This window comes from Lethenteron reissneri, chromosome 36 (genome assembly GCF_015708825.2).
Source record: "Lethenteron reissneri isolate LAM-NWPU_2019-01 chromosome 36, ASM1570882v1, whole genome shotgun sequence".
NCBI lineage: Eukaryota > Metazoa > Chordata > Hyperoartia > Petromyzontiformes > Petromyzontidae > Lethenteron > Lethenteron reissneri.
In genome coordinates, this window is record NC_083814.1 from 4,512,567 (window position 1) to 4,533,457 (window position 20,891).

General features: G+C 40.4%; 1 protein-coding gene across 1 annotated transcript in view; it reads right to left on the bottom strand.

The window, feature by feature from the left end:
• The window catches only part of LOC133351031 (mucin-19-like), a 285,024-nt gene that overhangs the window by 17,325 nt on the left and 246,808 nt on the right, over window positions 1-20,891 (bottom strand). Inside the window, exons 106-123 of the mRNA XM_061565914.1 lie at window positions 20,061-20,228; window positions 19,254-19,436; window positions 18,425-18,561; window positions 17,663-17,748; window positions 16,265-16,483; window positions 15,456-15,614; window positions 14,140-14,256; window positions 13,625-13,845; window positions 11,716-11,782; window positions 10,351-10,524; window positions 8,881-8,994; window positions 8,219-8,482; window positions 5,974-6,120; window positions 5,615-5,802; window positions 5,008-5,188; window positions 1,928-2,044; window positions 1,665-1,758; window positions 236-504 (exon numbers count right to left, since the gene is read on the bottom strand). Coding sequence (XP_061421898.1) covers window positions 236-504; window positions 1,665-1,758; window positions 1,928-2,044; window positions 5,008-5,188; window positions 5,615-5,802; window positions 5,974-6,120; window positions 8,219-8,482; window positions 8,881-8,994; window positions 10,351-10,524; window positions 11,716-11,782; window positions 13,625-13,845; window positions 14,140-14,256; window positions 15,456-15,614; window positions 16,265-16,483; window positions 17,663-17,748; window positions 18,425-18,561; window positions 19,254-19,436; window positions 20,061-20,228 — 2,905 coding nt within the window. The remainder of the gene's footprint in view (window positions 1-235; window positions 505-1,664; window positions 1,759-1,927; window positions 2,045-5,007; window positions 5,189-5,614; window positions 5,803-5,973; window positions 6,121-8,218; window positions 8,483-8,880; window positions 8,995-10,350; window positions 10,525-11,715; window positions 11,783-13,624; window positions 13,846-14,139; window positions 14,257-15,455; window positions 15,615-16,264; window positions 16,484-17,662; window positions 17,749-18,424; window positions 18,562-19,253; window positions 19,437-20,060; window positions 20,229-20,891) is intronic.

Below are 20,891 nucleotides of genomic sequence, written 5' to 3' on the forward strand. Positions count from 1 at the left end.
AAAAATCCTATATTATGGATATTGGTCGCGAAAGCATACGTGTTAAACATTGATATCCACTGCTAAAAGTAGAGTCGTAAGAGACTTTCCTGAAAATGTACCTGCAGCTGTTGTTTCCAACCTGACACTCCCGGCGCACAGAGCAAAACGTCGGGACACGAACGCCGAACAAAACACGCGGTGCAACCACAAAAATGCGCACGCGTTGGAGGATAGGCACACAACCCCCACTCACTTTGGAATCCAATATCGCATGTGCATTTGAAGGACCCTTGGGTGTTCTGACACGACGAATTAGTCTTGCAGTTGGCGTTTCCATTCTGACACTCGTTGATATCCTGACAGGTGCGACCGTTGCTGCCGATTATGTACCCAGCCACGCAGCCACACACAAAGCTGCCCATTGTGTCACTGCACGTCCCATATGTGGTGTCGCAAGGTGAGGATGAGATGCACTCGTTCTTGTTGATGCACTCCGTTCTGCTCGTGCCGTTCAGGATGTAACTGAAACGTCAATCGATGTACTATGATGAAATCTCTGCACCAACTGATAGGAGTACCACAATCGCAATACAGTGTATTTGCACCCATGATTTGAGTGTCCAGGTAACAAGAGTGTTTAATTTAGTTTTTTTTACATTACATCTCCTTTGCGAAGGACCTCTCACCTTTAAAAAAAAAAATCTGACTACCTTCATGCTAAGCTTTAAGAAAATACCATCGTGAATAGTAGATGCATGACAACAGGAACGTAAAAATGCAAAATACATGTTCCACAGCTTATCTATTTTTTCCCAACTGGAGTAGACTGTTCAGATGTTATTCAACGTTTCATGAGCGTGTGAATTATAACTAAACATAACAAAAGACCTGATCAGATAATATGAAGATGTGATATTGATTTATCAAGGTCAAAATACAAACAAAATTTTATATACACATCCTCAACATTCTGAATATATATAAACAAAAAGGTAAAATGTTTATATCATTCCTGTACCAATAATTGGCAGCTGTACAAGCAGAAGTGACAACTCAGCTATAATGCTGTGTAGAGATTAACCTGCTCCATCCAATAACATATTAATAATCTAATGCATTTCTATGCATTGGATTAGAGCACCGTGCACAGATGCAGAAACGTAGAAGCACAGTGCAACAATAGAGAGGGCGGCATTCCTTCTGCTGCCTGCAACAGTCATCCCTCCAAGTACAATCCAGGCTTATTCCAGACTTTGCTTCTGAGCATTGGTGCAATCCAGGTAATTTGTCATATGCAGTACTTTCCCCTGATATTTGTAAATACACTAAACTAATTAAACTAAACTTTTTATTTTACCAGGTAAGACCCACTGAGCAATATAGCTGCTTTTCAGAAGCGACCTGGTCACAAATGATAGCTCATTGAAGTGACTTATCACGTGGATATTTATAGCAGCAAAATACTATAAACACGTGATGTTGATTCTAAATGTGGAAGGAAAAACTGGAGGACCCGCAGAAAAATCCACGCGACCACAGGAAGAACACGCAAACTCCAAATATACAGCAGGCGTCAGGATCGAACCCACAACCTCTATGTATAGCAGGCGAGGGAGTTAACATCTCGCCACCGCGGTGCCAAATTGGAAAACCCTTGGCTACCATACAATGAAGAAACCTACCCGTTGTTGCATTGACAGGCTGATGCATTTAAGCTGTCGACGATGTAACAGGCCCCATTTTCACTGCAGATGTTCACCTGACATGCAGTGTCCGCTGGAAGGAAAAAATTACACATGTTTAATAGAAAATGAATTATTACAATAAAGTTTGTATTCAGACAAAGTTGTTATGTTCATAGATGATATGTTCAGACAGAGAATATGTGGCATAAATTTTAGTTTTTCTTACACCTTATTAGGAAATCAAAACAATGTGTACTTACGATTACACACGCCATTCACACTGTGAAATCCACTGTAACAGCTACACTGAAACCCTCCTGGGGTGTTGGTACAGTTTTGGCTGCAGTTGGACATCAACTTCGTACATTCGTCAACATCTGTGAAAATACACATTCAAATAGACATTGTAAAGAATGTATTTACTTCTTCCCTGAGCTGGGATCCTCTTCTGCATTTTCAAAAGTCAGACATATATACAAATTTTAATGTAGAGTATTCATGGAAACACTCTTATTATTCCATTGGTACCTCATTTTCCAGTAAAAAATATGATAATTGTTTTTTTTACCCTTTTATCTGGCAACAAAACTGACACCTTTTTTTACAAGGAGTCATGTTTGCATAGACCACAATACCTACAGTCATAATGCAAACAAAAAACATAACTCTGATAATGTATGCACTGTCCTTGAAATTGATTGGTCCACACCCGAGACAGCTTTCCTTAGAGCCTAGTCTCACATGGGTTGGACCAGATGACGCCAAAAGGCGCACAACTCAAAGACAATGCACCATCAGAGTATGAGAGCTCGGGGTAAGCATTTACACCATTGGTACCTCATTTGCCAGTAAAAATATGATAATTGTTTTTTTTACCCTTTTATCTGGCAACAAAACGGTGTCAGTTTTGTTGCCAGATAAAAGGGTAAAAAAAACAATTATCACTCTTATTATTATAAATTGGTGCTTGCTCCCATCCACGTCTCAAAATTGAAACCTGATATGTTTGCAATATGAACATAATTAATTGAATGTGTACTATATTTCTCTCTCTCAAGTTCATGATATGTACTAAAGAACTTTGCATTATATACGCCCAGTTGCATTCTATTGGGCAATTTGCTACCCTGCCTTCTTGTATCTATAATTTTTTACATTCAAAACATGATATTCAGTTATTTGTTTTCTCATTAAATTTCCAAAAAATCGAACTTTCCTTTCTCTAATTATTCTTTACATTTTCTACTTGTACCTGCGATAATATTTAGAAAGTGACATAAATCACCAATCTGTGAATCTAATAGATAAAAAAAAAGATTGTTTATCTCTATTGCGGCCTTCAAATCAATACCATAAATTACTAATCTCTCTCAAAACAGTCACCGTTAACTTTCCAAAAAGTGCTACCCATTTTATCATTCCGGAGATGAGCATATGAAGTCATAAGATGCCAATTGTAAATATCACATTAAAATGATGAGTTTGGTGCTCTGTCACAACAGCATCACTTTCGATGGAAACACCGTCACCCCACAAATGAGACACACAATTTTAAAAAATATGTACATTTGCTAAATTTTCAAACTGTGTTAATTCAGCATTTTATAACATAATAAAAATATGTATGTTGTGTCCCTCCTCGTATCATAACACAACATGTGGTACATTGGCACTGGGAGCTATCTGCAGAGGTATTGATGTAGCCACTGTTGCAGCTGCATTTGTAGCTGCCGAGCACATTTGTACATGTTTGATTGCAGACAGGCGGCACGGTCATACACTCATCCACGTTTGGAAATACAACACATGCGATCAGATCAACGGGCTACTCAGAAGCTTAGTGCTCTTTTGTTTTATACAAAGTTCAAGTAAACATTATCCAAATAGTTATTATGAATTGATGTTATGTCGTGAGCTTATTTTCGTGAACTGTATAATCCTATCTGGGCGTAATTCAATCTGGGTCTGTCCAGGTTGGTGACCTGGAAAATATTCAAAACAAAGGAATTCTAAGCTCAGCAGTCACCTTTGCTCAAGGGATAAATAATAAATATAATAATTACTTAAAGCTTTCGTGACTGCAGGAATTCATATTCTTTGGATCTTTCGGTCAAGTCACAGAGATAGGTTCAAAGAAAAAAACAAAAAACTACTTGAACCTATCTACGTGACTTTACCGAAAGACCTAAAGAATAATAATTATAATAATCGTTATTAATGTTTATATTAATTAAAATTGTTAGTATGATCCATAATAATCATAATTTATATTATTATTTACCCAGGAAGCCACACAGTCAACGTCTCTTTTTAGCAGAGATCTGTATTTTATATTGATGTTTAAAAATATATTCAGATATTTTTAACCAATTAACGCATTTTTAATGCACGTGGGAGGAAACCGGAGCGCTCAGAGAAAACCCGCGCATGCGAGGAGGCAACACTCTCTCCCAAACAGATAAGGCAGATGATATTGGTCCACACTTGCTCTACCACCTTCTGGTGAGTCAGGGCATGGCACCTCGACGTGCACCCCAAAGGGAAGGGAGTTTAGCAACATTTGTGTGATCAGCCAAACTTCCCTTCTCCATGGTGGAATGCAGGTTTGTGACAGCTTTAAAAAATAATAATCTAAGTCAACACCATACCATGCAATACAATGGGAATTTATATCGCATATAAATGCAACTGGACCTCAAGATGCCATACACTAATTATGGGTATTATTGGGCATTCAGTAATTGTGTAAAAACAAAAGGGACATATATTCAACAGTATGGGTGAATATGGGAAGGAAATTCAAGACTATGGGGACAAGCAGAGGAGAATGAGCGACCTTCCCACTGATAGAAGTTTGACCAGAGGCATCACATCTAAACATTGGTGGCTGGTTAAAAAAAAAGAGTGTGTGGAGGGGAGTGGAGTAAAATGAGAGGTCAGAGGCAGACGGGGGCGAGTCCAAGAAGGAACCTGAAGAGGCTGAGTGAGATTTTGAAATTAATCCCGTGATTGGACTGAGAGCCATTGGAAGTAATTAAGCATTGGGAGCATGTGGTCCCGTTTATGGGTGTGGGCGAGAAGTCTGCTAATGGGATTTGGGGGAGGCCATGGAGGAGAATGTTGCAGTGGTTGAGTCGAGGCGTCATTAAGTAGTGGAGCAGGGGGGTCTCAGCTGCAGCTGCGGGTAAGGAATTGGTGGATTCGGCAGTCGTTGCACAGGTGGAGGCATACGGCTCTGCAGCGTTAAGATGCACGGGAAGAAGAACGAGCATTCGGGATCAGTGCCAGCTCTGCTTTGAACAAGACCCCCCAGCTGCAGGCAGTGAACAAATGTTCGCACCATAACACTTGGATCCATTTCCTGTGAGTCCTGTAGGGCAAGGTCCACAGTTAAAATCCACGGAGGGCGGAGGCTGGTCCAAGCATGCTACACCAGGATGACATGGGTTGTCTGCACAAGCATCGAAGTTGTCCGTGCATTGCATCCCTGTGTACCCCGGGTTACACTTGCAGCCAGCAACCTTCATACACACATTTCACAAATACTCATTAGAACACAAATATATGGACTAATTGTCAAATGCAGGATTCCTCCCTCAGATTCTCTCTGTCTCTTGCAAGCGTAATGAATCTTTGAGTATGAGAACTTTCAATGTAAAAATAAGCTCATTATAAGTACATGCACATTAGAGGTGCAATGATGCATCAGTGTAACAGTTCATCGATTCAGTGATCAAAATCGATTCTCACACTAACAGTACATGCACAGAACCATGTGGGTGAGTATCGATTAATTATTTTCCATTTGTAAACTTTGTATGTAATTAGGTGATCCCTGTGGTCACTGCAGGTGCTAGCTATAATACAGCACAATGTTCTACAATATAATAACAATCTCAAATAAAATAGAAATCCAAAATTATAACATGATGAACTGCCTAGCTGACCTGAAAAGTGGATCCATCACTGCTGTTGAGGCTCAGGGTGGTCTGGTTGTAGAGGCACGTGGAGTTCGCGCTGCAGTTGCACAAGGTGAGGGTGAGCAGCAGCGCAGAGGAGGCCTTGCCGTCGCTGGCGCTCACTACGCCAAAAACTGGCTCTGAGCTTCTGGGGCTCCACGTCAACTTGCCATCGGCTGCAGAAACCCGCCAACAGCAGCAGTTATCAATGAGCACAAATCAAGGGCCTTTGTAGACGGAATTTTATAGCGTTGTATATTTTAATTTCAGTGACATAGCCAATGCACTACACACCTGTCCGGTGGTAGGAAACAAAGGAAGTGGGGTTTCTTACACCGTGAACTCACCTGAAATGTTGATGTTCGAAGAATTGGTTACAAGTGAGAACTCAATTTTGTCATTGTTGACATCCACCGCGCTGATATTTACCAACACTGTTTCACCAACCATGGCATTAATTTGTCCACTGCTCGTTATATTTGGAGGGAAATTTTCTGCAGAAAAAAAGTCACAGGCGAAGATTGAGATGCTGCAACACTATCGTTTGGTGTTGTTTATGAAGCTTGAAGCAAGCTATCGCACTTGTCTTAGCCCGTTTTAGTTTGTTTGGCTTTGGTGATAACTATTAATAAATAAGCCAATAGTTTTTCCATGGTGCTAATTATTCACACATACCCCTACGAGGTAAGTAAACATTTTTACATATCTTCGTTTTGTAAATAACTGTATTCAGATTTTTTATTTTATCATGTTTTGTTTACATCTGTTTATCCAGGAAAGCACCACTGAGTTTTTTTCAGGAGGGTCTTGCTATTTTTGCGGGTATTCTTTTTTTTACATGTGGCTAATTTTGATCATGATGCTGGCACACACTGGATCTTTAATATCCACTGTGAATAAGACAGTGCGCGTTTTGTTTACGGTTAATCCACTGGCAGTATTAACCTGGTCAGCCCTGGGGTTCAAACCACAAACTCCTGCAGCAAGTGGCAAATTGTCATCCATTGGACAGTAGTGGAAATTCCATATTTCCATAGCACACACCAGTTTATCCATAGGATAAATCCAACGAAACCATCCCCATCCTACCAGGATAAACACCGTTTATGTTTTAAAAGAATGATGACTCCGTGACTAACATCTTATTAATTATATATATACTGTAAGGGATCGTGGTACCTATCGTTTTTACAGTATTTGCAAGGCTAAAACATTGCTTTGGTTTTGTAATTATGTTTTTATTACAACAACATGCAAGCCCGGCATACCACACCGAAAAGTTCCAACAAAAAGACAGGAAGAATCCGCGGACATCCATTCTGGAAAAAGCATTGCTTTGTTAATAAATTAAGATTATCATGTGGAAGGTAATCCATTATGTTGACATGTTTTGCACTTTCATGTTTGTTTAAATGTATTTTTTTTAAATGTTCATGCCGTTGGCTTTTTCCCACTTGAATGTGTACCTCGTAAATAAGTTTTCCCTTTCTTCAGGTAATAAAAGGAATTTTGAAAAAGTCTCACAAGAAATACACATGTTAATGTATTTTTGGCCTATTTAATAAAGGCTACTTGAGGCAGTGTCGACTTGAAATTTATATATTAATATAACGCGTATATTTATTTATATTTCGATATATATTTATATATATATGCATATGTTGTATGGATATTAGCATAAGCGTTACATTGCCTTCATTGTGTCACAATATTTATCTACAAAAATCCACAATAAAAAATTAACCCGATACACAGTTCAGATTTTCAAATCTATGTATTCTCGTTTGTTATGTATATTGTCTATATCAGAATGAGAATGTGTATTTACTATACTGGAGGAATCCGATGAACTACACAGCTCTTTTTCACAGATGTCCAGTCGCGGCGGGTAAGAACGTTACAACAACAAACAGTACAAAAACACGATAGGAGTGCAAAGTACAAGAAAGGAAAACAAATTACCAAAACACATACAAATACAACTAAACCATCCCCATCCTACCAGGCAAAGCCCACTGAGGTATTAACCTAGTGTTCAAATGACAGCTCAACAAAGTGGCGTATAATTTTGGACATTTATACTGGTAGGAACCTCCTGGTTACACCAGCCCACAGGGGATTATTGTGTCCGTCCGTCGTGCAGGGAGGGGCTGGGTGGGAAGGGGAGGGGCTGGTCACCCCGTGGTGCCCTTATAAAACTCAACGTTTAACCTACTCAAGCCACGCCGCCATTGACCCTGGCCATTGACCGAGCAACCTAATGTTCCTACCAGCTCCCTCCATAGGAATGTGTTAGCAGCCAAATAATTTCAACCCTCAGACTTTTTTTCGTGGACCACCTTGCACCAATAACTACTCTAAATCGTAATATCTGCAACAATCTTGCGAACCACTTACCACACCCCTTGTGAACCACCTGTGAATCCTCACTGATCTATACTGAAATGTTTTTGAACAGTCTAGTTAGTCTTCAATCACGTCCTTTACTCAATAACTTTCTCAAATAAACCTGTGTTCTTCTGCCTAGAGGAGTGTTGTGTGGGAGATGCGGTATCAATAATGATTAAGAAAGACATTTTGTTTAAGACGTACGTAGCACTTTGCCCAATGATGTGTAGACTCCAGAGCTGTCCCGTGTGGCCAGTCCAAAGTTGGTGTTCCCTGTACTCAGAACGTCAAATATGCAGTCCTTCTGGCCTCCGCAGGAAACATTAACACTGGCCAGTTGTTCTGGAGATGTCTGATTTATGAGGTCTTCATAAAACACCGGCATGAAGCTGTTGTTGTTAAAAGTGTCCCAGCTCTCCCCAGCACTGGTGTTATAGGTGAACAGACTTTCATTAGCTGCAGTTTTCCCTGTAAAGATATATTTCACAGCATAAATATCCATTATTTGTACTATCTTTAACGTGTCTAATACACTCAAAACTTTCTTACATTTTTAGGAAAAATTGCCATATTTAATTGCTAAACGTTTTAATTTGAGTCATATAAAAGTTCCAGATATTAAAACACATTATGTGGTCCTATTATTATGACACTCGTAGCTTAACTGTAGTGAAGACATTTTAAACATTTAAATTACAAATACAGAAATTACATTTATCAAATAACGATGAATGTACTTGGGCTGAAATTATATAATGACTAAAACTGCAGTTGATGACGTCTATTTAATGTATCAATGCATGCAAAAGTGTGTATGTTAAACCCTTCAAGCAAATGTTTACAGTGATCTTCTTCACACCACTTACATGTAATTGCAAAATCATACAATTTAGCCTCCGCAGGCACATCTGCTCCATTAAATGGCAGCACAGTTCCATTCTTGAATGTGAAATCATCTTTTGGATTATAGTTGAAAACACCTGTAAATATTTATGTTCGCATAATGAACAAAAACGTTAAAAGCATATACGGTAAAATATATATCGATAACATTACCAAGTTATCTCCCACTTGCCCCCAATTATAGAATGTCACTGTGGAGGTCACACTGACCCAACTCAAATAACACCAATAATAAACCTTACAGTAACTGCTCTCCATTTTAGTTTCTGTACGTATGTTGAATTTATTTCACTGTACGTAGCCAACCGTGCTAATCGGAGGTGCGGAGGAAGGACAATACACTAAACACAAAAATATTGCGAAGGTAGAGGCCAGTTTATCCAAAGATAAACCACTATTCACTTCTTACAAGGTGATACTTGGTTTTTATTGACCCCTTGGGCACTATAAAAAACAAAACTGGCACTTATATCACGTCTTTGTGAATCCTGTGCGAGTGGCTTCCTAGGATTCCCATTCTGCAGACAGCTTTGAACATCAGAAGGAGAATATATAGCCCAGGAAAATACCACAGCCTGTTTAGAATGACGTTACGTAATAAAGTGTACATTTATACTTATTATTACACGCTTCCTATTACTGTAACTCACTCTGTTGTTGTTGTCGTATCCTCAAATCTAGTAACTCAATTTTAACCCACTCCCCAATGTGGTATCGACTGCAAACTTGGTATACTTTTGTCATACTGATGACAATACTATATTCTATCATTTAAAAAATATATTTGTAAACATTATTTTTACACGATTTCTAATAACTCACTATGTTGTTGTCGTATCCTCAAATCTTGTAACTAAAATTTTACCCACTTCCCAATGTGGTATCGACTGCAAACTTGGTATACTTTTGTCATACTGATGACAATACTATATTATATCATTAAAAATATATATTTTTAAACATTCATTTTATATGTTATGTTTCGGCTTGGGTCTAATTGTCCACGCTCAACTGACGTTGGCTGTAAATCACCACGGTCCCTTACGTCACGGCAAGCTTCAGGGCCACTTCCTGGAGTCGTGGAGTTCTGCCATTACTAGTGCGGTACATTTCATTAAAGCTGTTTATTAAAAAAAAAAAAGTATTTTTAAATATTACTTATTAGAGTTGTGCTGTACAGCTCTGCGATGTATTTTTGGAATGTGGTGGTTTTTTTTCGATGATGTCTGAATTTTTCGCTCCACCCACTTCCCGAAAGCAGCGCCCAGAATCTGAAGAAGCTCCCAGCACGGGGATTGAATCGTTGAACAACATGCCGAGCAACACGTGACAACATGATCGGAAAATGCCACGGAAGAGCTGAACGTTTAAAATTAAAATCTGCTTGCCCTTGGCCCACATTTACTTCATTGTGAACGAGCCGCCAAACTCACCCAGCAGGCCCTGTGTTTTGGCAGATGCAAAGCGCTCGGGCAGTAGCGTGATGAAGTTGAGGGCTCCTGAAGTCCCCGACACGTTCACAGAGATGCCCGAGGAGAACACGGCCGCCACATTCGCTGGGCCCGTCTTAATCGCTATGTTTCCATTGCTATACGAACCTAACGAACCTGAGAAATTCAAATTTTAAAACATCCGAGATTAGTTGTGTCAGTTCACTACCAGTGTAAATTACTTCACATGTACTACTGGATAATGGCCTTCCCACGCCGTGCAGGCCAGTGGTGACCCATCCACTGTCCAAGCTCAATTCTGTTAGGTTCTGAGATCTGATGAGATTGGGTCCATTGTTGGGTGATTTGGTCATTGACGGTTTATTGCAGAATAGGCTCGATTTCCTTCTGAGAACTTACCAATTATGATTAACAACATATCATACCTAATATAGTTAGAATGTAAAGATACCTTCCATTGATTAACCTCATCATTATGCATGTTTAGCGCTGATCCTACACCAACGTCTACAGCAGAAAATCGTCATCATCCTTGCTCATCCTTCCTTTTCATCCTATCAATCTCATTCGGAATCCTGTACACATACGATTAAGTATTTCAGTTATTGTTCAACTTCTAATTTACATTCTGTGTAATATGGCACAATGGTGCATTCACATTTTGCTAACTTCTTAATTTGTGGATTTGTTTACAGGTGTTTAAAAAAAACACAGCTACTGCACATCTCAGTCACTATTGTAATTTAAAAATATATTTCGTCAGCCAATTTGTTCGATTTGTTCTTAACTTCTGCCTCCCTGTCCCGCTCCCCACCCACTCAGCATTTCAACAGTGCACTTGTGCTACGAGTTAAATGATCCATTCAGAACTGTTGTCATGTGTCCCATCACCCCATGGTTGGAGAACAACCAGTGGAAGTTTACACCACAGATCCACACGTGATATTTTCTTCAGTTACTGCTTTTATCCACACAAACTGGAAGGCGCTATACTTTCCCCATGCAGAATGATAGTTGATGCATGTTTTATGCTTTAACTCCCAGAGCTTAAACTTCGATCAGATTAAGTGGAAAGAAAATGTTTATGCGGTGGTGGGATTTTTGTTTTATGTAGTTACTGTTGACCTGGCTAAGTCACCAAAAACATCCTACACTGAACCCTGAGCCACTCAGTTTCATCTAGTTGAAACAAAAATGTCAGTGTTGCTCATGAAAAAAAAATGTTTAGGACACAATATATCCTTATATAGGGAATATTCAGACATCACTGGCTATGATCATGCATCGAAATGTATTGTCAAAAGAGATGCTAAAACTGTAAGTGCATTATATTAAAATGAGTGTTACCGTTTACAGCCACAACTGCACCGTTGACTAACATTACAATGCTGGTGTTCTTCAGGATCCATTCAACCTATCGAACAAATCATATTTTTAAAAAGGTTTAACAATCTCACAAGACTATAGGATACAAAAAGCATTGCAAAAAATACAGATTTCTCAAATATATCCCTCTGAAAATATAATTTTAGGAAAGTAATTATACTTTTAGAATTAATTTAGCACATTATTCAATCAAAGTATTTCAGTTGCTTAATTTAACAAACGATATTTATTTGTAAGGTTATATTTTTACATCCGCTCTATCTGGGCACAGTTTGAACATAGAATCCAGACCATAATGTGAGCCCACATAATTTGCTTCGCACACATCCTAACATTTAAAATGCTATAGTAAAACAAATCTACCAATGTCAAACGATTAATATTATGTTGTATTTATGCAACCCAGAAAATGTACATAAATTGTCTACCTAATGTGGATTGTTTAAAGCTGGTAAAGATAAATACAGCAATATAAGGTGTTGGTTTAATTTAAATTCTCAATAATGATTCAGAAAATGTTCCCATGACTAAATATTTCATCAACATCGTACATTAGTGGCCCATTAACAGTTAAGAAAATTACTCAAACTCTTTGGTTCTTTCGGTAAAGTCATGTAGGTAGAGAAAATATAAAATGAAAAATAATAAATCACGACGTTTCGACCGCAACACAAGCAGTCGTCATCAGGAAATATAGTGAGGGATCTGCCGCAGCAAGAGGTTATAGAGGTTGGAGCTGTGTGCAACCCAAGGGTAATTGGGCGGGGCTATAGATGGATTTGCAAGTAAATGTAGAAGATTAGCGTGACTAACCTGGTGTGTGTGTGCTGTGATGTTTCCATCCTGCCTGTCGTTTGGCTGTTACCCTCCGACTCTCTGAGTTGTATTTCCCTGTTGGATGCCCTTGCATTAACAGGCTCAGGTATCACTAACATGGCCGCTTTTGCTCCCTTAGCCTAGATGTATCGATGGCTCTTGCTGTTTCATGGGCTGTATGTCTCACTGGCTCGGCCACCATAGCCCTTTACACGCTTTCCTCTCACAGCGCAGCTGCCAATGGTGTAGATCCTGTGGCCCTTGAGGTGTTTTTGTGCCCGGTTCTCTGACATTGACATGCTAATCTTCTACATGTACATGCAAATCCATCTCTAGCCCCACCCACTTACCCTTGGGTTGCACACAGCTCAAACCTATATAACCTCTTGCTGCGGCAGATCTCTCACTATATTTTCTGATGAAGACTGCTTGTGTTGCGGTCGAAACGTCGTGTTTTAATATTATTAATTTTATATTTTCTCTACCTACGTGACTTTACTGAAAGAACCAAAGAGTATGGATTCCTTCAGTCGCGAAAGCTTAAAATCAAAATTATTCAAACTGATAACTATTGTACACATTTACACGTGATAATTAACATGCAATGTTAACTAATTACCATCAGCTATGATCAATCCACTGCTGGATGAAAGCCTCCCAAAATCATCGGCGATCAGGGGCTTAATTTCTCACTAAATATTTCTGTAACACTTTAAGGCTAGTGTGCAGTCGGGATTATCATCATGGGGCACGGTCAGTACAAGGTACTCCTGTCCGTCATAATCCTAGACACACCACTGCTGTATCATGAGGACAAAATAAGGAAGGAATGGATGTGGCATGCCGAGATAAATCCCGAAACAGCAATCCACGGTCCCGGCTGAATTTAAGCACTGCTCACGGAACTGCGACATAACAAAATTAAATACCGATAGCAACTTGTCTTCCATATGATAATATACCTCGCACAGTGCGTGTTCTGTGCAGTCAAATCCCTACATTAATCTGCCATCCATTTACACCCGAGACCGTTTAACAACCACCTGGTACGTACCTTGTCATCACCGATCTGCTGTGCTACGATGGCTATGAATGAAGTGGCTTTAGTGATCACATTGGCACTCGCATTGGCGCTTGCAATTCCAGTTCGACCCTGCATGGTGAAGTTTATGACATTGTTTGTAAACACTTCCAGGATTGTGTACTCTCCAAGGCCGTTAAACGTGTAAGAGACGTTGTCCAGTGTTGTGATGTGAGGGTCGCCAATGAGAATTGCTGAAAAAAATCAAAAGAAAATGTTTAATATCTATGGGACCTTTTTGCCAGTATCGAAATAATGAAAACTAAGAAGTCACGTTGATAGGTTCAAAGAAAATAACCAAAAAGAACAAAACACTACGACGTTTCGATCGCAACGCAAGCGGTACGTCATCAGGACCGCTTCTTCATGGTTTCCATATAAAGGTCAAGGGTAATAATGAAGATCAAATCGATATTTTATTTTGTCCTACATACTGATATCTGTTAACAATATAGACAACAGTGAACACAAATTCAGAGAAGAATCACCGTAGAAAGGTGGTCTGTAGTATGAACAACGGTCAGAGGGACGCCTCTGCTGGTACATATTGCACAGTCCCTTGTCTCCAGATCTGCAGCAAGCGTTGTACGGGTCCACTTCATTTGCTGAAAACATATAAAAAATGTAATGTAAAGAATGAATGACTATGGCAACAAGTCCACAAGTCATTGTTGCATATGCGTTCAAGTTCTATACTCATGATTTTCAAACATGCTGAATTGTAAATTTGACAAAAACAAACATACTGCGCATACGTAACAATAATTAACAATGTCGCATCTGTAAAAGGTATATTTTACTCAATTTAAATAGACTGTAATTTACATAAAAGAAGGATATGCTGTCATGGTTTAATGGTTGGCAATCCAAACGTCGCCGGTTCAAATACATATTTCGGCATAGCAGTTGATACATTTCCTCCAACCTCGGTCCACCTAACAGTATTACTATTTACTGTTATTTAGCTTGTTCACCCAGGACAGTCTCACTGAGTCTCTTTTTCAGGAGGGTCCTGCCAAGTTTTCACAGGAGGGGGCAATGATTGCTATGTACATCCAAGCGAGTCATCTCTTCAAATTTGGCATATATTGACCATGAAGCGGGCATACAATGGCCTACTTCTGCAGATGACGCCACGGGGTCTTTAAAGTCCACTGAATGAGTCAGTGCATAGTATTTTCATAGTTAATCCACCTGCAGTACTAATCAGAGCAGCCGCTAGATTAAAACCGTAAACCTCTACAACAAGATGGTGCATGCGCTATTACTGAGCCACGTTACTGCCTTGTAAATGAGTACACCACTAAAAACTTTTTTCTATTTTACCAGGTAAGGCCAACTGAGCTATATAGCTATTTTTCAGAAGCGACCTGGCCACAAATGATAGCACAACGAAGTGGCTTATCACATGGAAATGTATAGCAGCCAAATACTCTCAACGGATATGTCTAAATGTCGAGGGAAATACCAAAGGACCAGAGAAAATCCACGCGACCATGGGGAAATAACATGCAAATTCCAAATATACAGGCATCGGGGTCAGGATCAAACCCACGACCTTCTGTATACCAGGTGAAGTAGCTAACATCTCAGGTCATGTGTGGTGGGATAATGTGTGGGTAATCCCACCTCTTCCAAAACCAGCATGGAAGAATAGGCCAATGACCCTCTCAGAGGGACTCTCCAGAGCTCCCTCTTGTGGGAGGCCCTTCTGCCAACAGTGGTGTGAGCAAGCGAATTGCCCCGGCTGCACCTTTGACCTCTTGAGTTGACCAGGTTAAACTATTTAAACTTTGGGGCTTACTCAGGTACTGCTGATTCGATACTCTTGACAAACTCGTCCAGGGGGTGGGGAGGTAGCGCTCATACCACCCGGACACCAGGGCGCCCCATCGGTTGTAGTGGCATCTCACCCCTCCACCATTGGCATCTGTCCAGAAGTTTTGAAGACTCCAAAATGCACCTGGGAAAAAACAAAAATAATCAACTTTGGTCTTAGCACAAGAGGGTAAAGGAAAAAAATATTTACGGATGACATACAATGTGCGTTAAACACATATACAATGGAGAGCGGGGTTTTATTTTGGCCCAAGAGGGAACGATAGCACGTGTAGAAGGAGTAAAGGAGAAAGGCACATAGTTATCAGCATTTTATATACTTAAATAAAAGCCTTTAAATATGAATGTAATTTGTAGTTCTCATATTTTGCCCTGCTAAATGTATTTAATAAAACAGTGGTTGCATTTTGGGGGATATTTTGTGAGCTGGAATAAATATGTCAATTTGTCTTCCAGCATGACGTGAGAGATAGTTACATTGCTTTACAATACAATGTAATAAAACAATGTTACATCACAACACATGATCGCAGTGATGCAAACTGGCCAGTATACGACGATATGCCACACCGACACTTTTCAGAACACAACATGGGTACACACCGGGCACTGTTTAGAACTTTTTTTTTAACCGAAAGCAAACACTCGTCTTCTTTCTTTTTGAGAGATAACAACTGATGACATGGGCTACAGGAGGAATATGTTTTCATACCAGGATTTTCCATCTTCCATTTCGACCAATGCAATGCAAGTAAATATTCGATAAACATTTACCTGGGACATATGGAAGCTGGTAGCCGTACGTGGTGATGAGGTTTCCATCCACGTAGGACATGTCAAACATTCCTTGCCAAAAGGAACAGGGACAGCTCTTGATGGGGTTGATAGACGGCTGAGCTGTATCGTTTGAATACCAATTCAGACACTGATGCTTTGTATTTTTTCTATTTGGCACGATGTCTGTCAGATTGTAGGCGAATCTTCCATTTAGGCCTGAACAAAACAAAATCATTACTCTGTTAGCATTGTGTGAATAATATATTGTTTAACTCTTCATTTCCATATAAGGGTTAAAAATATATACGGTATTAAGATATCATCACCATACAAAATAACGACCATATGTGTACAAATGTTTTATTTAGAAGTAGTATTCTCTGCATCAAACCTAAAGCGTCGTAAAATCCGGTGGGGCAGGAGGGATTTAGAGGCGGCTGAGCTCCTCTGCTGAAGGTTCAGCCCACCCACCTCTCCACCAACCCACCTACACACCCCCCACCACCCACCTGCCCCCCACCTACCCCCCACGCAGCCCCCTCACCCACCCACTTACCCCCCCACCCACCTACCTACCCACCCTCCACCCACCTCCCCCCACCTAGGCCCCCCACCCACCCACCAACCCTCCCCACCAACCTATTCCCCCACCCACCCACCCACCTATTCCCCCCACCCACCTACCTCCCCACCCACCTACCCCCCCACCCACCCACCTCACCAACCCACTTACCCCCCCACCTACTCACCTCCCCACCCACCTACCTACCCACCTACTCCCATTCCACCTACACTCCCACTCACCTACCCTCCCCACTCACCTACCGACCCTCCCACTAAATTATTATGCTCCCTAAAATGATTAAAGTGTGAACATGTTAGGTTTTAAAGTGAGTCAAGTGGGGAAATGAATGCATCAGCATGGATTCCGTAATGCTTTCCCGCATGAACGTTTGCTCTCGGAAGTATGTTTTTGTAAACATTGCTACGGTGTATGGATCAGACACGTGGACGTGTACAAAATAAAACTGAATAAAAAACTGAAAAGTTCACAAAGGAAGTGTGTAGAGGTGATAGTGCATCCTCGGAATTGCATAGAGACTTAGAGGAGCACTTGGATTCGAAAACCTATACAAGTTGAAGGCGATCAAATTTTACTCCAGTTTTCATGCAAGTGATTTGCCTGAAGGGTAATACATATAAAAGTGGCAGCTAGGGGGAGGGAATGTTCCCGAGAGGACATCCACCGGGGAGATGGAGCGATTAATTCAGTTGGCGTGCGAGGCACTGAGGTGGGTTACTATGTCAGTGGGCAACATCTTTCTGAGGACATCCAGTAATAGGCTGATAATAAACAATATGTAAACATATATACACCACATTATGCACGTTTACCAGTAAGCAATCCTTTGACCTGGTCGGGACGATACTTGGTTGTTGCATTCAATGACACTGGGTCGATGTATGCGGCAGATGTTCCACTTGACAAAGATGATAAAAACGTGGCATTTTAGAATCAAATACAAGCACATGCTATTTCCACAAGCGGCAAACAAAAGTAGATGGTGTTAAAACAGTGAATGTTATAGTGTGTAGCCTCATTGCGCTTTAAATACTCCTAGGATAAAACCTAAATGCTGTACTGCATTGCATACCGCTAGGCCACTCGATTGTTGTTGTGTTCCACTTCACAGAAATGAGTGAAGTGTGTTAAATCATTGTTTATTAAGAACACCTCTGCTACCCCGGAGATTAAATGTGGCTGATGATGGTGACGACGCTGCCTTGTCTACTTTAGAGAATGTTTTTTTATGCATTTGCTTTAGAGAAGTGGTTCTTCACCCGGGGTGTACACATACCTGCCGGGGGCGTGAGACATGCCAGATTTTTTTAGAAAGTAAATGAACGAAACACAAATTGAGCACGGTCACCTAAGTGCAACTATTTTGTTTAATCAAACCCCATGTATTTACTATCATTTTGTTTACACTTGAGAACCAAAGGGATGTAAGGCTGCAGTCAAGGTAGAGAAGCACTGCTTTAGAATGTTTGACGAATACAATTTCAGGTTGTGCTCGATTTGAAATGCTTCTTTGAGATAAAATCTTAACGGAATGTTTAATCATAAGAGGGCCGAAGCTGACTTCGATCACCCACCTGTTGAATCCTATAAAAGCGTTGTTTGCCAGCTTGTCCCTAGCCTCCGTCCTCCATTGCATGCCTCCATCCTTAAACATGATCAGGCAGAATGAGTAGACGCCATCGGTGCTAATCACAGCCTGGAATGTGTTTGTCTGAAACAAAAAGAAAGACACATACCCAGTGGTTAAAGCAAAGAAGCGTAAATACGCATCATCATCATTACCATTACACAACATTTTAATATCAATATGAGAAGCAGTCCACAACTAGTTGCGCTTTAGGTATGGCTCTTTATTAAGTCAGCCGCACAATGACGCTCACTCGTAGGAAGCTCTATCTGAAAGGCGATCAGAGTTCTATTCATGCCCCATTTTATACTTTTTACTGTTCTTTTCGAAATATTCTAAACAGGGCCCCCCTCCTTCAAATCAATTCCAAATAAGTCACCCCCAACGGATCTCTAACCGAATATGTTTTACCAGTTCAATTTCCTCGCGTTTTACCCAGTCCAATTTTCCTGGGTTTTCACCAGTTCAAGTCCATCTATGAATGGAACACAAACGTCTCGCACCAATCGGCCCCTGCTCTGTGACGGCTGGTCAACGGAAAGAGAAAACGGCCCTTGCCATTCAAAAGGGATTAAGTCGTTTCTCGTACGTGCACTGTAATGTAAGTGCAATTATTTAATAAGGTACGCCTGAGATGACCTTTACAAAGAGGGCTATTTCATGCCAATAGTGAGCGTTTGGGCTATATGATGGCATTAGTGAGTGTTCGGGCTTGACGGCCAGGGGTGGGTAAATCTAAATCGACATCTGATGAATACTATAAATCACATCCTTACGTAATTCAAGTTGCTGTTGGCTGGCACAGCTGTGGCGTTTTCCCACGTGATCTTCAGCATCCATACGGGCGTGTAGGTCTGCACTTCCGTTTGCGTGAAGTTGGCTCTGATCTGCGCCTGCACCATCTGCCGAAGTTCCTTTGCGTGCGAAGTTTGGACTTTGCCGTCCGTAAAATCATACTCCTGCATTCAACAAAAAAAGTGGGGTTAAGTTAACTTGAATGACTGTATTAGACTTTGAATTATATATTTTTGTCCCAATAAAGATAATCCTGCCAGTTGGGCCAGCGGTGGAGTGAGAAGCTCTAAATCGAAAGGTTCCAAGTTCAAATCCTGGTTGGTGCGTTGACTCTGCCCACCAAAGCCTCTGGAGCCAACAAAATGAGTTACCATTTTGTGGCGAAGTCAGCAGCAATTGTCCTTTGGATAGACTCGCCCTACCATAGAAATGTGGAACTTTCCTCCACCAGCTCAGGGCCATAAACGGGAGATGAGCACTGCCTCAATGCTCATCTGCGCAGGGAATTACTGTAACTTTTTTTGACTACAATATAAAGGAAATTACACATTGTCTCAAAGAACGAAAACACATTTCTCCACGCATTAATGTTTGTTTAGAAACATAAAAGCAGTATATCGTTGGATCGATACTGCAGATGAAATTCCCATGATGATGCTGTATGATAACCTACGCACACAATTGCTAAAGGCAAGGGACAAGATTAAAAAAACATCACACGACCAATGCAATCTGTATTGAAAATGTGTAATTCGTGAATTAAGCGGAGTGCAGTCGTCATGGCAAACCTGATAATAGATCTTGCCGACATTCGACGAGAAGTCAGAATCATCCCAGAAGACAGCAATCATTGTGACTGAGAATGAAGTTGGAAAGCCACCGGAGAAGGGATTTGGATAGGAAAATTTATTCGTCTCTTCACTTTGCTGGAAGACGATCACCCCATTGTCTGAAAACTGGAACACAGGAATAGCAGATTATTACAAAGCAACATATGCATACCTGTCAACCCATAGGTTTACCATGTGTACTTGTACAGGGAAATAGAGTTTTCAGGTCCATACAGCGTAGAGCCGTTTTAGTACGGCGAAAACAAATCAATTTGTGTTTCTCCTTTGTGATGGGACTTTGTAGGATGAACGTTGAGACTTATAAGGGCATGGGGTGTCCAATAAGGTCTAAATTGGTCTGTAATAAGGTAGGCACTGATAAGGGCTTGACAGGTGTGCATGTGCAGCATGTGATGACATTGGTGTAAGTCATCTTATAAATACGTATTCTCGCGGAGATTCAAATTTTAACACAAATGTATTTGCAAAGGAATGTGACTTCAAAATGTAGTCAGGTTTACTTCGGCGTATTCTTCATTCGACGCTATATGAAGGAGTGCCATCTCTAGGGAATTACTTATTGCAGTATCAGCAGATATTGTTCTACAGACACTTATTCTCACAATATAAAGATGATATATCCATTACTGTGTCAGGAGCACCATTTACCATATATTAAATGTACACAACGGTACGATAAAAAATTAATTGTTACAATCTCACTAAAAACAATTATAATCTATAGAAATATGACTTTCACACACAGTATAGTAGATTAGCCATCTAACT